This window comes from Anser anser (genome assembly GCF_964211835.1).
Source record: "Anser anser genome assembly, chromosome: 23".
Classification (NCBI taxonomy): Eukaryota; Metazoa; Chordata; class Aves; order Anseriformes; family Anatidae; genus Anser; species Anser anser.
Genome location: NC_139744.1, coordinates 2,667,747 through 2,687,527, shown reverse-complemented (window position 1 = coordinate 2,687,527; position 19,781 = coordinate 2,667,747). Strand labels below are relative to the sequence as shown.

At 39.9% G+C, this 19,781-nt stretch overlaps 1 protein-coding gene across 1 annotated transcript; it reads right to left on the bottom strand.

The window, feature by feature from the left end:
- Positions 1 to 99: 99 nt before the first annotated feature.
- On the bottom strand, positions 100 to 19,743 carry NBR1 (NBR1 autophagy cargo receptor). The gene is made up of 21 exons (XM_083808878.1): positions 19,395 to 19,743; positions 16,846 to 16,908; positions 15,470 to 15,488; positions 15,062 to 15,084; positions 14,005 to 14,220; positions 13,428 to 13,502; positions 11,965 to 12,182; positions 10,754 to 10,918; positions 10,078 to 10,284; positions 8,687 to 8,846; positions 7,903 to 8,190; positions 7,303 to 7,455; positions 6,743 to 6,818; positions 6,185 to 6,295; positions 5,520 to 5,681; positions 5,262 to 5,396; positions 4,339 to 4,699; positions 3,949 to 4,043; positions 3,314 to 3,392; positions 2,797 to 2,902; positions 100 to 2,392 (listed from the first exon to the last, which is right to left on the bottom strand). The coding sequence occupies exons 1-21, from the start codon at positions 19,494 to 19,496 to the stop codon at positions 2,219 to 2,221; spliced, it is 2,988 nt and encodes a 995-aa protein (XP_083665004.1). The 5' UTR covers positions 19,497 to 19,743; the 3' UTR covers positions 100 to 2,218.
- Between the last annotated feature and the right edge of the window lie 38 nt (positions 19,744 to 19,781).

Here is a 19,781-nt window from a genome sequence, read left to right as displayed (position 1 = left end):
GAGGAAAGAGGGCGTCTTCCACCCTCCTTCCCTTTCCTCCCTCACCCCCCCGACAGTTGACTTTAAAATGCCTATCCTAAATAAGACACAGAGGTCACATTTTGCACTATAGAATATATTATAAATTATACCATGCATCCATTAACAAAATATACAAAGCCAACGGAAATACATCTTAAGCCTGAGCATACATTATCTAAACCCTAGTAAAAAGTAACCTAAGGAAAACAGCATTTCACACTTCACATTTCAATCTGCGATGAAGTGTTTTTTCCTCATACATTTTAGTGTTTTGTTAATTTACAGAATACATTAAAATCCTAAGTATAAAGGTACACACAGAAATAACAAACGTCCTGCTGGGCATTCCAGATCAAAGCAGACAACCACACCAGGCTTAGGAATTTCACCAGCTACTGCACTTCATCCATGTCCTTCCCTCCTCCTCATTCTATAGTAAGCATAAGCCAAAGGTACTCAAAACAGTATGTGTAAGTTATGGTTGGAAAATCCAGTAGTTTCAAGTTACAGAAAGATCTTTATCTGGTCCACAGCAGACAGTTGCACTGGGGTACAGACAGATGAGAAACACACTGCAAAATAGTCCTACTGTATTTCAAAATAAACATTTAGGAGTATATCTTCCACAATCTATAAAAATAGGTTTAAAACAGGAACAGTATGATACATTTTTTTCTTCATTTATTTTAATGGTATCTTATCTCTGAGGGTATTATGTCTTTTGAAAAAAAAAAAAAAAAGCTTTACTACTGATCACCTGGTCAGTCACAATACTGATAACTGCTTCAGCTACATTGTGTCAAAACAGAAACACCTTATTTTGAAGCAGCAATAATATAAATATTTTACTATCAATGGTCTCTTCCTGCAGCAAGAAAGTTTGCTCAAAAAGAACGTAGCCAACACTGCTGTCACTTTCAGAGGACCGAACTCTGAACAGTTACTTAAGGATACACCACTGCACAGCAGTGTATGTTGCTGGTTTCTTGTGATTCTTCAGAATCAAATCTCCTCTCGGCATGTTTAGAAGGGAATTCTTAAATTTCAAATTAAATATGGGTATGTAAAGCAAAATCTTGTGAGAAAGCGAGTCCTACAGATGTGTCTATGGAAACACAGCTAGAACCATCACAGGAGACCGTACACTTCACACTGCTTAAGTTACTACATTTCTCAAAGTATAAAAAGTCACACAATCCCTACCTCGAGCATTCTTCCCATTCTCAAACATTACCAGAATTTGTACTTCAATTCAGATCTGACTTTTTACACATTCTTCAATTCTTCTGTGTGGTATTAACAGGTTAAGAGGTTTGGACTATACTGAAAAGAAGATAGGGGTCAAGTTTAATGTTTTTATGAGGAACCTCTAAACGTTCTTAGAAAGGCCCTTCCCACATTTACAAATCCATCTTTAACCACATATTTTTACACAGGCTATATTTTCTGTTAGAGATATGCTTTGCATTGTTACTAGAGATGGTTCAATGGTAAGATCACTCTCTTGCTTTATTCTGCTGTAAGAAACAATGACTTTCCTGGTAAACGTCAGTTTAAATTACAGTGGTTGTGATTTCAGACTATTTGAAAATTGTTTGATGGTTCAAGACTCATTTCAATATATAAGCAATTTTTTTTTCCTAAGAATGACTTGTAAGATTTAAATCTGTTACATTACTATCATGCATTGGACAAAAAAGGTCAATTACTAAGTTATATAAGAAGAAACAGCTTTCTATTTGTGGGCATCTCTTGTAAATCAGGCAAGACTACGTTTTACAGAAGCATTTTACATTGTTTCCTATTCCAAAGTTTGTTAAAAGTCAACAAAACAAGAGCCCCAGCTGCCTAAAATATTTTACATACAGTAAAAGGGGAAGTTCTAATCTGGGTGCAAGTTTAAGTCATTGTCTAGAATTCCCAGATAAAAAGGATTCAGTATAAAATGATAGACTTCAAGACCACTCATTTCACCAGGATGTCCAAAGTACAGTTGGAATTCTGGTCTCCAACTCATAAAATGCTGTGACAAGCAGTTTGACATTTCCATGAAAGAAAAAAAGTCAAAAGCTCAAAGAAAAGCTAAAGTTTTATCTACACCTCCAAACAGAACACAGCTGAGGAACAGCCTGCTACTGCTGCAGTGTTTAATGAGAGTTTGCTCAATTAAGGTGATTCATTGCTCCACCAGGAAGGTTCAGCACCTACTGCTGTACCAGTCACTGTTACTGATCTGAAGTAATTCAGTTACCACTTGAACCATATTATTGTTGTGTTTCTTCAGCAGTCGCAGGTTTAACTGCCTGTCACAGAATCCCATCTCGCACAGACTGGATAGAAGAGTGGCAGTGTGCTCTTCTGTAGCTGCAGGCTGCCAAAACCAAAAGATATGAAGAGACCGTTTATTATCTTATTTTTGCCATTTCAATCAGCAGTCCTGCATTAAACCAAAATATAATTAAGGCACTGAGGCCCTTTGCCTGCAATTAAGCTGTTGGTATTCACTTCCATTGTTGGCTTACAAAGGTGAATTACTGCTTTTGCATGATGCTTTAAGAGATGCTTCATCCCCACAGCATGGGTTTCCCTATCAGCTGGTGAAGCAGCATACTTCAAAGGGATGCCATAAAGCTTAATGTTTTACTATTCCTGCAGTGCACTGCAAAATGTCCTATGCAGAATGTTGACACATTCATAAAAAATACAAAATTCAAAACCTTAAAACTAGTAGTGTAGGTATAAAACTCACACAGTATACAGGAAAAAGACACTTACCTGTTCTGTAATGGGTGGTCCAGCAAATAATGCTTTGTAGGCCGAGGCAGCAACTGATAAAGCTCCTTTAACTAGTTCTCCTGCAATACTGCTTCCTTGTGGGTGTCTGCAGAGAAGATATTACTTTAGGTGTCAGCAAAGCCACATGTGTTTCATTTTGAAATGCAAGTAGCTCTCCCCATTAGTTGGCCGAGACTTAATTCTTGTCAGAGAACAACCCATTATCCAAAGGAATCCCCACCATCCAGGAATCAAGCCACCTGGGAAAATCACTGCTTCTTTCTTGACACTTTCTGATAAACTTTTTATGTTAAAGTTATGTTAGCCTATTTTCCGTAACATGACTGATTGAAAGGAATTAAGTACTGTCACCCAGAAGAATGCGTCTGTATGTGAAGTTGTGACACATCCATCCAGGCTACAGCAACCGGTTTCCATTGATTCCTGGTCACTTAATCTTAAAAGAAAAGCCACAGAATAAATGGCATTTGTGAAGTCACAGCTTCTGTTTCATTACCTTGGGTATTCTGAGAACTTCTGGTTTCTTGTTAGAAATCCAGAAGATCCTGGTCCATGGCTGTCTTCACCACTAGGTTCTGGAAGAAGAAAATACACCGTATCAACGTGGACAGTAAATGAAAAGCTGAAGAGCTGCAACATGTACGTAAATGGAAAGGAGTGGGATTCAGTCCAAGTTAATACTTTCAAGTTTAGTGATCCAGATGCAAACTAGGTATGCAAGATTCTCATCACATTCCTGACTATCAAAAGAATACCAGGAATCATTTGGCTGATTAGTCAGTGGTTATCTACTTGACCATGAGATGAACTGCTGAGCTCGAAATAACTGTAACAATAGCTTATACACAAGGCTCTAATTCCAGAGCAAAGTAATCTTCCATATTTACGCAAACACTTCTGAGTGCCCTCCTACCATTTCTAATAAATGCTCTTCTCACCTGGATTCAGAAAGCTGTATTGCTTTCTACAAATCTTCTGTATAGTAAAATTTTAAACACCCAGAGAGAACTAAACATTATTACTTGGCTAGGTTTCTGCTCTCCTCTAGAATAACAAGACACCAAATCCAACCGCAGATGTAAGGAATAGGAGATAGCTACGTATGCACCCTTCAGTCAGTACTGTCAATACCTTCTCTTATTTGATTGTGAGGACTGGAACAGACATTCTCTGGAGCTGGTATGTTTGGTTCTTGGAAGATACAATTCTGAAGAGATGCAAGATTCCTGAGAACATAAGGCAAAAAGTTACTTTTACCACTTTCATTCTACACATACACATGCAGGCAAGTCAAGATCTACAGGCAAAAGGAAAACCTTCACAGGTTCCCTTCTTCCCTTCCCTACTCATTGATTAGCTAAGCACATAAGGTTTTATAGAGTTATAGGATATAGGGCATTCACTACATCACATACAACACTGATTTTGTTGCAACCAGTTCTATCTGAAAATCAAACTCGAGTGCAACACCCTGCTAAGCCTGCAGCAATTAACATAATGGCTTTGTTCTGAGAAGCATACCTTTCTGCCTGGGCTAAGGTGTCCGTGGTCTCTGTGGTCAATGGTACTACAGGCAGCGTTTGTGATGTTGTCGAAGTATCACCGATGCTGTGTATCTCTGGCTGACTTCCCCCATCTGGCCCTGCTCCTGTTTCAGGTTCTCCGGTCTTTTCCAGGCTGGGCTGAGAAAGAGCAGAACTATACATGGACTCCCCTAAAGGACGACTGGTATCAAAGCATTCAGGGAGAATAATAATATAATCCTCTGATGAAGCAGAAGAGCCTTGACTTTGTACATCATCTTTATCATCACCTTCGTCTTCATCACCAGAATCGCCAGTGTTGCTGTAAGGGTTTACTTTCTCGGAAAACAGAAGTTCCCCTAACAGAAAAAGAAAGAATAAAGCATATTAAATTTGCCCAATTTGCCTGGATAACAGCAAAAGCAGTGCTGTCCCAGATATAAAATGCAACTACTCAGAAATAACCGTAAACCTTTGCTGTCAACGTTAACTGTCTGGTTTTCTTGATCTCTTGGTATAGGTTGGGGTATAGTGTGAAAGAGCAACAGATTTTACCGGTAAGCTTATGCATAATTCAACAGGAAAAACAGCTACACTGAGAACAGTTCCTAAATTATATGCGTTGGATACAGTTCAAAGCACAGCCTTTAAGCTACATGCACAAAATATGGAAGCACCAGCCATGCTTAGTCTTTGAGCACATATCTGAATACTTGACTGGAACCATTATGTCTCAATATCACTTCTTTTAAAAAAAAAAACAACTCTTAAAATAGCTGCTTGTTCAGTGTATAGACACCAATTTTCTGATACATCAAGAGAATCATTGTTGCAGTATTCAATTTCTTAGAATACCATAGATCTTTTCACAGCTTTTTTGTAGCCCGCTACAGTTTTACTTTAAATTCAGACTTTACTTACCACTGCCATTTTCAGTGATCGCCTCTGACTGACAGATCTTTGATTCCTTTTTAGAAGCGGCATTAGTTTTTATCCTAGGAGATTCTTCACTTAGCACGTTACAAGTGAAGGTGTCTTGCAGCATTTGCAAAGAATCTAATACAACAATCAAGAAAAACAATTAAAAAGATATCACCACCTGCAGTGCAAAGCAATTTGTGGCCAATGTCTGAGTGCAAAGAAAGTAAAGCCACAGAAGCCAGCAAGGGCAGTACTCACTCTTCATCACTTTCTTTTTTTGTGGGGGCTTATGGTCAGGTGCAGCATCCAGGGTAAGAGAGCGAATTACAGTTTCGCAGACAAACTGAGTCCCGCTCATGTCTTCTTCCCCTTCCTCCTGGTTCAGTGGATGTTCACCTTTCATTTTCACCATGCAAGCATCTGTAGGAAAGCAGACCTCAGTTATTCCTTTGAAAGGGAGACAGATTATTTTAACATGACCGCAAGGAAACGCAAGTATGAGAAGAATTTGTAAGCTATCCAAGGCCAATGCTGATTTTGTGTTTTGATTCCTCCTTAATAAAATGAATTCCAAAATCTTTCACTTATGTTGAATGTGAAAATGATTGAGAAGAATGGGGACAACACCTAGAATGTTTCAGTATAATCTAGTCTATAAAGGGCAAATTCTTAATTCTCCCAACAATTCTACTATGCAGAAAAAAATCAAGTTTTCCATTTCTGAATTTCAGATATATTACACTCCAACATCCACAATCATAGTGCCATACTACAGGTTTATAAGCCAAAGTACTATTTGTTTTTCCACAGAAAGGGAACAACAGGAGTTAGAATTCTTCAAGTAAATAAAACATCACTTCTGCCCAGTCAGACTTGACGATACCTCCTCCCAGCACCCCAAGCTCCCAGTGATTACTGCTTACCAGACACTGGTTTAAATCCACTTCCCTCGTTCTCCTCCTCTATCTGACCTAAGCCAGGTTTCTCCACCAAGGGGCTGTCGTGTGGCAAAGGGGACATGCATGGAGTCATGTCTGAAAAACAAAAGTAGCAAAGATAATTAGCATTAAAATAAGAACCTTCCTTCCTCCAAGAGGCAGCCTTTTAAAAAGTTATCTTTTCCTTAAAGGATGTTCTTCCAAGACTGAAGCCCAGGTATCTTACAAGATACTTTGGTGAAAAAGAATTAGCTTTGCATTACACTGGCACTAGTTGAGCAAAGAAAGTGACAGCCTTCTGCAATGCCTGGAATCTTATGGCCTTGAGCGTGTGAAGATGGAAAGAAGTTAAGACTGAAAATTACAAAGGACTATCAGGTATCTCCTCTAGGGCTGCAGAAAGAATTAAAATGGAAAGACATGGGAGCTGGGAAGACTCTCTAGCTGGAAGAGCACAAACTTTTTGCACAGAAAACCTTTCCATTGGGTAAATAGTAGCTTAGAAAGCTAGAGATAGCACACCAGAGTATCAAAAATCCTTACCAACAGGAGTGTTGTGTGGCACTCGCTCCAGTTCCTGCACAATATTGATATCCAATAGTTCAAAGGACAGTAAATCCTACAGAAAGAAACCCCACACAGTTTTCATCAACGAACCCTGAACTGGAATCCTACGTGGTACTCCCCAGCCTTAGGTCCCAGTATCTTACAAAGAGGTCTACTCCATTTTGTTAGTTACTTGGCATGATCTCAGGCAGGGGACGTTTTCCCCACAAAGGCCATCCCCACATTATAGAATGCACTACACAAATTAAGGCAGCAAGAGGGAAACCTAAGTACTCCCTTGTTAGAGGTCAGAGAAAGACCCAATCCTGTGACTACAGAGAATCTTAGTCTGTCCTGCACATAACCTTCCAGCGACAGTCCCCCATCCTAATTCAGGGAAATAGCTCTGCTATACAAAATGCAGTATATTCTTCCTGAAAATACAGTGGCTGTTTTAGAGCTCAGAAGCTATTTTTTTTCTTATGGATGTCTATGTACCTAGATATGAAATCCAAGGTGGTTTGTCTGATGTCTACCTGACTTGTTAACATTTTTACCTGTGCAGTGAGGAGATCCACAGATGGGATATAAAATTCTCTCTCGCTTGGCAGATTTTTCATCTTCAAAGGAAGATTTGGCAGAGGTATCTCAGCCTGTTCCACAATTTCACCCATCACTTGAGCATCGCCTTCTGTCTTCAAGGAAGCATCCTGAAAAAGCCAAAAAAAGTCCCAAAAACATCTTAGGCAGGCAGCAAATAAAAGTTCCATAAAATGCAAAGCCTAAGTACTGTGTATAAGAACACCAAAAGCAACTTGAAAAATATTTAATTCAGCTCATTTTAGAGCCAAAAGGACAAGACTTAACACAAAGAAATCCTGTAACATTTAATTTTGATCAAAGAACTATACAAGTAGCTGAAACGGGCTTTTAACATATCCCATGTCTGTCAAAAAGAACTACCATTTCAGAGCTTATAAATGCAAGAGAAGTTGTTTCTCTTCCCTACTAAGAATAAAATCAGAAGAAAAAACAATTAAAGGAATCCCCAAGAGATCAATACAGTTAGGAACACTATGTCACTGCAGAGAACAATATGCATTGCTCAATCTACTAAGCAATTCACAGCTGCCCTCAAAACTGTATGAATTACTTGCCTGTTTGTTACTGGAAGATTTCTCTGTTTGATTGGAATCGGAGTCCTTCCAATTGCTTTCTAAAGAGTCAGTAGCTGGGGAGGGATCCACAACAATACTGCACCAGATCCTAGGCCCAAACTGTTCCCCTCTGTGTGACAGTCTCCAGTGAGAGGTGTACGTTCCTTCTATATTAGGAGCCACAAACTCAACTGAAACAGTTCCTACTTGTCCCGATGGAAGGGACGGCACCAACACATCCTTTTTTTCAGAAGATGCCAAGGTCAAATTTCCCCACATAAGTTTCAGCTGAAATATACAATAGAAAAAGCAAAAGCTAACTTCACTTGTTTCTTTGTGATCTGTATGGAGATCATTTCAAGTTCCTCTGCTGAAAGGCCTTGCACAGAGGCAAGGCAGAGAAAAGGGGCTGCTAGTCAAGGTTTTCAGTCTATCACCAGAAAAACATTTACGTTTAAACAGGAACTCAGTCAGCACTCGAAGAAAAGCTTTTACATGTCAGAAGTGCAATATACCTGCTGCAACGAGGTTGAACTATTATTACATTAGAACAGCACTAGAAGACAGTATCACTGATCTTTATGTTGATTGCTTTCCTCCTATCCTCTGTAGTTTCAAGGAGTACCTAGATAGATTAACGCCCTGGAATTCCCAGTTAATAAATTAACTGGCCAAAATAAACCCTAAACAGGTTCTGAGAGAGAATTCAAATTCCTAATGCATATAAGTATTTAGTCTTCTAGAACTATTTTAATGTGTAAAAGTAACAGCAAAGGAAAGATACCTTTGTGTCTGAGCCCCATTCCACATTGCCAGTATTTTTCATTCGCCAGTGTTTGATAAACTTTGTTCCCGGCTGCAAGCGAGTCCCATCTGGCAAATTCTCATCCACAAATACTGCACTTAGTGTTGGGACAATCGCTTGGACGGGTTGACTAGGACTCCTGGGATCCACGGGAAAAAAACAAAAAACAACAAAAAAACAGAACTGAGGAAGTCACTCAGCTGCTATTTCACTGACTAAAATGGAAGAGGCTACTTAAAAGTTTTTTTCTGTAAGTTTTTCAAAACTCTTAACATTTTAGTACTGGGCTCATCTTAAAGTCTAAACAACACAGTTTGCTTTCCTTAGCTTAATGAAAAAGGAAACGTAACAAAACAAGATTTACTAGTTTGGAAAAAAGTATCTATTATAATTATAGCACCCACGTTTAAAGAGAAAGGTTCACTGTTCTTCAGCTGATTTGATTTAGTATTACAGCACTTTGGGCAACGCTATTCTGTTAAAGAAGATAGTCACCATCTTTCTGATGTTGAATTAAGGACTCTGTTACAGTCCAGTGCTGGTGTCTTTTATTTGGCCTTACAAGCAACATTACCTTTTCAGCAAGATACCAATTTTTGCCTAAAAGGGCCTCAAAAACAAGATCAAGAGCTCTACTGCTAGTTAAGTGCACTGAGAGGGGATTGGTGATGCAGCTCATATTAATGTCAACTGTAAAAGACATAAAGAAAGAAATTCAGACCTAAATTAGCAGTGGTTTTGTTCCTGTAATATTTCTGTTCAGCCAGAAGGAAGCAGTAATAGCTATTTTAAGCTCCCCACAAATGGAAGTAACTAATCGACTCTCAAATGCCCTAAATGGAAGGGACGAATTAAAGAAACTACCTTCACATTCATAACACTGAAGTGACTCAAAAATGCAAACTCATTTGCCTTGCCTGAACTTCAAGCTGTTGTCTAATGAGCCTCATCCTAAGTTTACATAAAAAAAGGGCACTGAATACAAGCACACAGAATTTACTGAACTATAACGAGGCAATGAAGACAACAGGAAGATAGACTTTTAAAAACTGGCTGCAACATTAATTCATACTGCATGTGCATGCATGTATATATAATGGTAGGTATTTTTCTGCCTCATAAATCTGTTCAAGTTTCTGGTAACAATAATCGGTTGCTTTTTTTTCTTTTTCTTCTGATACTCTCTTCAAAAAGAAAACACTCCACTTTGCAAATTCAGTTTAGACAAAATCCTCACAGGTCCAATCACAAACAATACTTTAAATGAGCAACTGATTTCATAATCTTCCTCCTGTTACTTTAAAATTTGGTCTCATCACAGAAGGCCAGACACTGCAACTAAGAAATGCTCAGCTAACAACATCCCTTACAGTAAGGTACTGGGTTGGAGAGACTCAGACTTCAGAGTAGGTGAGCCACTAGTTTCCAACACATGGACAGAGTTCCACAGATGAATTTTCCTGTGCAATTTTAGCTGCTTTTTGAGCTCTCGGACCTCTGCCTTTCGCTGTTTCTTCTCTGCTCGTAATCTCTGCTTTTCTGCCTTCAGAAATCTTTTGTCCATCTGTTTCTGGAGCCTGCAGAGAGAGAAAACTACCTTATTACACTGATTAGAACACAGCTTTAGCCAACACAGTCCTAGTCTCAAAGGAATGTCTCACATTTCTAGACTGAATACCAGATGACTTTAAAAGAACAACTTCACAGCTGCTGGTGAAGACATTTAGAACTGCTTCAGTGAGAGGGTAAAGACAGATTAGAACATGCTCAAAGAAAAAGCAAGCTCTCCATGTCTACTACCCACCCATGAAACAAAATCCTATCTTTTCTACTTTGTTATCAAAGGTCCAGGAAAATATTTGTCTGAGGCCATTTGTAAGTAAAGAGCTATTTTTAGCTACTTGCACTACAGTTCCAGAGTATTATTTCAATTTCCTGTTAACTCTAAATCTAAATCCATAAAAGCTGAACACCAACCCCAAGACAGGTTTTTCCACTTTGCTACCAAGATAGCCTTATCAGTTGTTGACAGGTGCCACCATTTACCTAACTTGCTCCAGAGTAGCAGGCAGGCGAGGTGAAAACTGTGCAAGGTTGTAGTTCTCAGCAATACACAGTATAGGTCTTCGTAGCTTTAACAAGACATGATTAGGATCGTGTGCATATGTTCCTGCTTCACACTGTTCACAAATATTGTAGGCTGGACAAAGGCTGCAAAGCAGTAAAAGTAGGTTACTAAGAGGCAAAGAACACAATAGAAAAAGACACTGAAGGGTAATTAATCCTTACATTTCTCCTGAGAAACAAACTCAGTATGCAAATATCATTTTAAGCAGTAACCAAGTGAAACTGCTTAAACGCTTACACATCAATATCAAGAACATCTAGATCAATATCTCTTCTTTAAAGAGCTGTAAGACAGTTCCCACTTCCTTCTTGAATAAGCATTGAAAAACCTGACACTTCCTTTAGCATGAGCTATGGACAATTGTTGCCATAAAGAACAAAACTTTATACTGAACTCAAATGCCAGAAACAGCATTCTACTTGTGGAAATACAAAGGATAAGACAGCGGAAGTTTTCAGGATGCAAAAGAGATTGCTCTTGCAGGAACAAGGACTGGTAAAAACAGATTGCCAGCTCATGCCAACGAGAAAAATATCTACAGGAAAACCCCTACTGGCATTCCATTCACTGCTGCTGCCCGGTCCTAAAATGCTTACCTACAAAAGCAAATGCCTCATTCAAATTAAAACTTCACTTAAGACACTCATCAAAACGTGTAATATATTATTAACAAACTGACAGAGAGCTCATTTTAAAAAAACAAAAAGGATGACTTCGTTTAAACTCATTGATTGTGTCAGAATGAAAAACAACTTTTTTTAAAATAGACAGTGGTTGTAAGTTTTGCATTTTTGTTTAACTAACTTAGCCAAACATTTTCTTTTACAGTTACTACATGCCATATGCAAAGGAAGTTTAAAAGTGCTTGTGAATAACAAAAGTTCTTTTACATTGTTTCAATGATCGTGGTTTTTTCAAAACAGTATTAATCTTGCTCTTATGCAGATAAGGACTGTTTGCAAGAACAGAGAACATAAGCTGTTTATGAGAGACATACAGGTCCTGAAGCGTACACCATGCTGAAGATTAGCAAAATGGCAATCCGTGATGCTAAGATGTCTTTTCAAACTCTCATTCACACACGTAACACATTAAGTTTCCCACACGCCCATTACTCATCATATCCTACCTGCACTGGTAGCGAACTCCAACGATTCGGGCCTGACAGTTGCAGCAGGAGATTAGCCAGTCACACTGGTTACCATTCCCTGGCTGGGTCTCTGAAGCTGGATGTGCTGCTGTAATAGAGCTCTCAGGAAAGTCTGGAGCCTGATTGTGATGAACAAGCTTCTCATATAGCTTCTGTTCCAGTTGCTCAACAGTTTCCTTCACCACTTGCTCCCTGAACTGAAGAAGAAAGTCATGAATTGGAGCAACCTAAGCAGCTTCAAAAAGTTGGATTACACTGCCCCAAATCTCCCAACCCACAAGTCATAAAGCAGTTCAGAATTCACTCACCTCTGCAACAACACATTCCAGTTGAATCTGAAGAAGTATCACACTCCTCAAAGAGGATTTACTTTTGAAAATACCAGCCCATTGGTTTTAAACAAGGCAAACTAAAAATCATATACTCATGCTTACAATATAAGTTGTGGGGTTATTCCATAGCCTTGCATAAAAGGAAGGAAATGAATCTAAGACAATTAGCGTGACTCCTAACACACCCTTCTGGAGTCTGTCCATCTTTAACTCCTGATTTTCTCCACCAGATGAGCTTTAAATAAAACCATTTAGTATTTCAATACACGAAAGATCTTTAGATTATATAAGGAGGTGACAAAGGGTAAACTCGAAAAAAACATCAATGCATACACTGTTACATCACCATATCTTTAAGTTCCATGAAGTCACTGGCTGATTAATTCTTATTCCTAGCTAGCTGCTTCTCATTGTTTTGAGCAGGTAATAAGCAATAATCAATCTCACGGCTACATCTTACTAATCTATAGGTTATACTCGTTGGTCTCTTGAAAGGGTTTTCTTAAGCTGAACTATCAAGAAAAGTAAGGCCAAACACTCTGCTTCGAATCTCAGGAAACCCTAAGCGTTACCCCACTGAAACTGGTTGAACAAGACTCTCCACCAGTAACACCGTATTTCATGCTCTGCGTCACGATGATTACCCTGAAGTTCCTATGACTGTGGAGTGCAACAAGGATTCTATCATAAAAGTTCTAAAGCACTAAATGGACTAGTGTCTAAACTTTTTGTTTCCTCCCCCAAAGACTGTAGTAATTTTGACAGTTAAAACTATACTCAAACCAATTAAATGCATAAACCAGACAACCTAGTTTTGACAAGTGGCATGTATCAAGTTTGTTTTTTTTTTTTTTTTTTTAAAAAAAGGTAACATCAAAACTGTAAAAATATAGTAGCATCTAGATCATCATTGCAGGACAATTAATTTCACTATGATAGAGTGATTAGATGCCTAAAGGCCATTTAAAGCTCTGGTCACAAGTACCAAACATATATATATAACTATATACCTGTGATCAGATATATTGCTAGGCATAACAGGTATCTTCTTCCCATAACCTCTTACGTAGTCCTTTATAAATACCAAAATTCAGAAGAAAAGACACTTACTGTTTCCAAGTAGCTAGTAAACCATTCTGGAGGATTTTCATTTGTTCTCCCTGTTTCATTGTGTTTTAACTTTTGCTGGTGAAAAAGGAAAGAGTCAAACAGAATAAGCAAGTGAAGCTGTAAAACAAACCTCAATACAGCAGATTAACAACTTTCAAACGGTACTCCCCTTAACTGTTTTACCAAAAAAAAAAGATTTCAAGTTCTTTGGAAAACAGCAGAAAAGTTGCACAAGAAAGCCACTGAAGTTTTCTGAAAGATTTCTGCGTTATTAGCATTTGAATGTAATTACACATCAAAGCTAAAGAAATCAAGTCAACCAGAAGTTACTAGATGTCAAATCAGAGCTTCAGGTCAACCTTAAAGAGCCTTTATTCCTAAACGCAACATCAAAACCTCCTCTTGAAGACATTCAAACAATTTCATGACCTGTAATGGGAGCATACAGGTAGCTATAAAGACCAACTTCTAATTGAATCAGTTTTTAAGTACGAGTAAAGATGATAATCAGTCTATAAGGTGAATTACACTTATGAATTTTGATTTAATGAATATATAGTCCAACTCTGCATCCTACCTGAACTGCCAGCTCCTTTTCATTTTTCAACTCTTCCTCCAACCCCTGAGCTACCACAGAGTAGTGTGAAAGAGGTATTTTCTCATCTTTAAGAGCTGCCAACTTTTCTGTCACGGTTCTTTCACGCGGTTGTGAAGAACAAGATGGAGCATCTTTCAGAAAAGAGCCTTCTTCATACACATTCATCTGGAGTTGATTTCCTTGTTTAACTGCAATCTAAATAAAGATTACATGACATACCCTATTCACTCCACTTCAAACCAACACTAAATATCCTATAAAAATACAGCATTATACTGCACTGGAAAGGTCGTGAGAAAAAAAAACACACAAAAACCAAGAAGAACTGAGTCACATGCCAAGCTACAGTCAGCTGACTTTTTTTTATTCTGCCTTTCCTAAAAGTTACCAATATGCTTACTGGGAAGTTCACTATAAGCAAAAAAATTATCATGCAAATATTCTACAGGAGTTTTTCAATCTACAATGAAGCTGTTCATATAAAACCAGTAAACAATAAAGATTCTGCCCAGGAACTTACAGTAAATTTTCATTTATGATTATTTTCAAGTGATTTCCAGATTAGAAATTCAAGCCATAAGCAAAAAAAGTTCTGAAAGCATTAGTACTGTACAATTTAAAGGAATGCAATCCTTATTTTGTCTAGAAAAATATGCAATCGTTTAAGAAGTAATTAAGCACTGACATCACTGAAAGTTTTATTACCAGAGAGTACAATGTTGGAGCCTGCATAGCAAGATTTTTAAAAGGATCCAATAAAGGGCCAGTACCTCCAAACACGGCATTTGAGAAAGCCAGTAATTTGACTGTCTGCTCTGGGCCCTGAATCACAACTGCGTGTTCAACTAATTATACAAAGCAAAGTTAGCCTGCTTGGACAATAGTAGAGCAAAATATTCAAGCTAATGCCCAAAGCAAGAAAACTGAGCTATTCTGATTTCTACAAGGCAGATATTGGTGGTTTTTCCCCCCCGTCAGCTACATCAATTCTCATCGGAGAACGCTGAATATATTGAAAAAGTCAGAGACCAATTACCTTCAGAGCTTCTTCATATTCCTCTGAAGAAAAAAGAAAAGAAATGTGAATTTTCCCTATCTCCAATAATACATGTAAACTTAGCACACTGTAGTTAAGAACCTAAGAATGTCTTCCATACCTTCTGTAAATTATCTTAAAATAGTGCTTCTAAAGAAACAGTTGTACATACGGCAACAAGGAAACATGCTTGCAGCCTGGAGACTTCCCATTCCATTTATTTACTCATTTTGAAAAATTAACTTTCTGTAGATAAAGAGTATTTCCCTTTTGGAAGAATTTGATGCCAAGTCATACACAGATCCCCAAATCAACATGTAAGCTCTCTCATCTGCTTCTCCATAAATATAAGCAACAGCTGGGGTCTATTTATAAACCTGATTTCATTTTAATAAAGTAATAGCTCACCTTTGCTATTCACAGACACCTGCAAAGAGAAAAAAAAGTGATTAACAGCCAATTAAATATTTTTTGTGATTCCCTTAAAACTGACACGCTTTCAAAATAAATGTACTTTTATTCAGAGTTTCTAAAGTATCATTCCTTCTGGTATTTGTTATTGCTGCCATGCTTAATTATTAACTAATGACGTGGTGGTTTAAAGTAGACCGTGTTCTTCACTAGGTTTGCATAGTAAGTGAGGCCTCTCGCCCTGCTGGCATCCAGAACAAGCATGGTCTCATCCAGTGGAAGGAAGCCAGCGCTGATATCACTGGGCTTTCTAGACAAGTAAACAGAGGTTGGACCGTTTGCTGTTCGTGGCCAGATGCAACGCTTGCCTTGTTTCTTTCTAATCGAAAGGACAGTTAACACCATCTACTTCAGGTGCTCATTTATCAAATTTGCACATAAAAGTTATTAACACAAGAAGTTATTTAATCACTACAGCATCACATGATTTGATCAGTATTTATCAGCACGTGAAAGATCTTAAACAGATATTTATACTTAAATATCAAAAAATACATACATGCATACATACACACACATTTTTATATATATATACAGAGAGAGGCTGGAAAGTAAGAGCAGAATCTTTCCCTGAAACGTTTCTGGAAGCATCCTGACATTTCCCATTGGGTTAAGAAAATAAAAACAAAAATCCCCATCTCCGCAATTTAGCAGAGCTGCAAATCAATCACTGGAGCACGGCAGTTATGTTCACATTCCGATCTAAATCTCTACATAAACAGAATACGAGGGTGAGGTTGTGCCAAGCAGGAAGTTACTCAACAAGGACAACTAGAAGTAACCAATTTGCTTTCCGAGTCAGTAATCTGCTTGGAGATTATAGCATTTGCATGAAACGAGCAGAGGATTTCAGTACACCAGATCTCCGAAGTAAACATATGCTAATGACAGGGGACCTACATTTTTCAGAGGAGGCAATGCAGATTGAAGAGACGGGGCTTTAGCACAGCTGCAAACACAAGCAGTTATAACTTATTCTGATAAAATAAATAAAATTGTAAAATTAGAAATCCCTCAACACACATCCCTTCCTCTGAGCACAAAGAACCACTGGCTGTTTCTATTCTGTTATACTGGTAGGAAAAAAGAAAGGCAATAGCTTCAAAAAAATGTTTAAATTAAGAATGCTATATTATATTAAGGTTGAAACCAAAAGACTAATAGCTATTTTCTTCTCTAAAGGACAAAAACATCACCTCTGACCTGCAGAACAAACAGTCCTGAAGGACCAACTACAAGAGGCAGGAAGGTTCAAACCGTTACATTTTGGAACCAGGGGGGAAGGAGAAATGGAGAGAAAAAGGTATTATTACCTCATCCTTATCCTCATCAATGTATTTGATCTGAATGTTGTCCAGGTCAAATGAAACTTTAACCTGTATGTAAAAGAAAAAAGATGAGGAAAAAAATGGCAACGCAATGAGACAGAGCTGTAGCAGTTTTCAGTTAATCATGATTTCTAATAGGAAAAACAACAACAAAAAGAGGTTTAACCCTTCCACCCCTCCCTTCCAGTTCCTCGGCTGAAATAAACACACTTTTACCAAATCCGTTCTCCTGGAGTTGAACTACGCTCCCCAGCGCCTTGCTTCCGACCTTTACCAACTTTTTATGATGAAGAGATGAATTTAACTTATTTTGTGTTTCACCTGCTCTAGTTAATGTTTACCCTAAAATCAAGATCACTGAACAGCCTTTCCATGGAAAGAGGACTTGTTGTCAGTTAACAAACTCGGACATGGTAAACACTCCCATTTACAGAGGCTAAAGCCAACGATCTTTGAACACCAACTTTCACATTAAAAAGCACCTGGAAGATAGTTCAGGGAGGTGGGCAGCCTCCTCCCTCCCCTGCCCCCCGTAAGCCCATCTATGTTTTGAGAAACTAGGATTAATTCAAGCGCTAAGAAAAGCAAAGTATTGCGTTCTGCTACTCCCTGGCAGATGCACTGCACATCTGAAGACATAAATCCATTATACCTATCCCAATAAGTAGAACAAAGCTGAACAGCTACTTTGTATTACCAGGGCAGAATCACCAATAGCACAGGAGCCGTAAACAAAAGCAGCAAACCCTACACTGAATAAGTCTTCGAGGCTCAAGCACACTTCAGTATTCTTTACCTACGCAAACTGCATTTTTCTTCCCAAAGATTGCTGTACCTGAGGCACGTGCTGTCAGCCTGGATCTAACAGAAGAGGACTGGCAGCCTTGGAAGACAGCAGATGGCTGGGATTTACCTGGCCTCACAAGATGCTACTTTAATTACCGAATGTGCCTGTCAGGGCCTTCCAGTGATACAGCCCCAATTAATTCGGGGAGTGCAGCACGAGAACCAACTCGGTTGAGAAGAAACTCCAATTGTAAGTCTCTCTCTCTCTACATCACCCCCAGATTGTTCCCCCAAACTCCAGCTAGAACCAGAGATGCGGCTATCCTTTACAAACACTAGACACTTTGACAGTAAAAAACCCAGGAACAGTTTAGCCGGCACTGCCTCGAAGCAGCAATCCGCACAGCACAGTGCAGACAGCCAGCAGTACGTCCTGGGTTAAGGAAGCAACGTTAAGAGAGGTCCACACGTGGAACAAGCCCACCTTCGCTCCGAGCGCTTAAGAGCGACACCGTGCTCACACTGCGACCTGCTTCCAGCCTCGATACAAGCAGGACTCTGACCTGTTCAGGCGTTCTTGCAGGGGCTACGTGCTACCAGCTGTTCTAAGGCTAACCTAGCACCTCTTCTATGAGACTCAAACAGAAGGAGGAGAGCAGGTGATGCAGCTCACGCTTTGAATTTGAGGCAGTGACCATGCAAGAACCTTCCACAAGGTAGCCTATATTAGCCAAAAAGAAAGAAAAATTAAAATATGGGTAAGATCTCTTAAGATACAACTTTTAGAACAACGCAGAACAACCAGAAGAGCTACTAGAAAATTAAATCAACTTCATTAAAAGCTAAACCAACTTGATTAAATTCATCACTGCTGCTTCATCCTAACTCTGGGAATTCTAACTGCACAACATAAACCACATCCAACAAAAGAGTCTTCACTAAATAGCACTGGAAAACCTAGACAAAATCTCCTCGGTATGTCAAGTATCTGATACGCACATCTTCACAAACACCTGCCTAGGTATGCAAGGCCTGCTGGCAAGAACAGTTATAGCCACACGGGTACAAAAGGCACCAGGAAACAGGAAACTAAAAGCGTGTATTAGCGACTAGGCATCCCAGAGGATTAAAAAAAAAAGAGACAAGAGAGAGAAAGAGAGAAATCCTCTGTAAGTCACAGAGAAGGGCTAAAGTTGCGCCAGGAGAGGTTTAGGTAGGATATTAGGAAGAACTTCTTTACCGAAAGGGTTGTTAGGCGTTGGAATGGGCTGCCCAGGGAAGTGGTTCAGTCACTATCCCTGGAGATCTTTAAAAAACGTTTAGAGGTAGAGCTCAGTGATATGGTTTAGTGGAGGACTTGGTAGTGTTAGAGCAGAGCATGGACTGGGTGATCTTGGAGGTCTCTTCCAACCTAGATGATTCTGTTACCCAACCACATCTACTCAAATGGGCAAAAGAATGGGAAGTGAGCAAAACCGAGCATCGCCAACTGGAATAGAGCACAGCGCACAGCTCGGGCCGCCTGCCCCCATCCAAAACCAAACCAAACCAAACACCAAACCCACAACCAACCCATCAGAAACGTTCTCCAGAACAGGCTTTTCACCCCACTCCAAGCATAAAACGATCCCAAAAGGCTCCAACACCCCCCGAGGCGGCAGAACCGCAAAGCACTCCGCACAGCAACACCCCCCCACCCCCTTTAACCCCCAGGCGCCGGACGAGAAGGAGCCGGGCCCCAGACTCACCATGGCCTCCACGTCGGCCCACGTCGTGTGCGCCGAGTCGGAGACGAGGAAGCTCTGGGTCTCCCCGCGGCAGCTGACGCGGAGGTTCACCTGCGGCTCCATGGCCCGCTCCTCGCGGCGAGAGGCCCCGGGAGACCCTGGGAGACCCCTCAAGAGGGCCCGGAGAGGCCCCTCAGACAGCCGCTGGCCCAGCCGAGAAAGGCCCAGGAGCCAGGGCCCCTCGGCTCCGCCACCTCAACCCCCGCCACCCCCCTCAGCTCGCCCCCGGCCCGGCCGAGCCGAGCCCTGCCGCCCCTTAGCGCCCTGCCGGCCCTAACATGGCGGACAGACCCCAGCCAGCCCCCCCCGCCCTCCGCTCGATGCTATTGGTCGCCCGCCCTGTCGCTC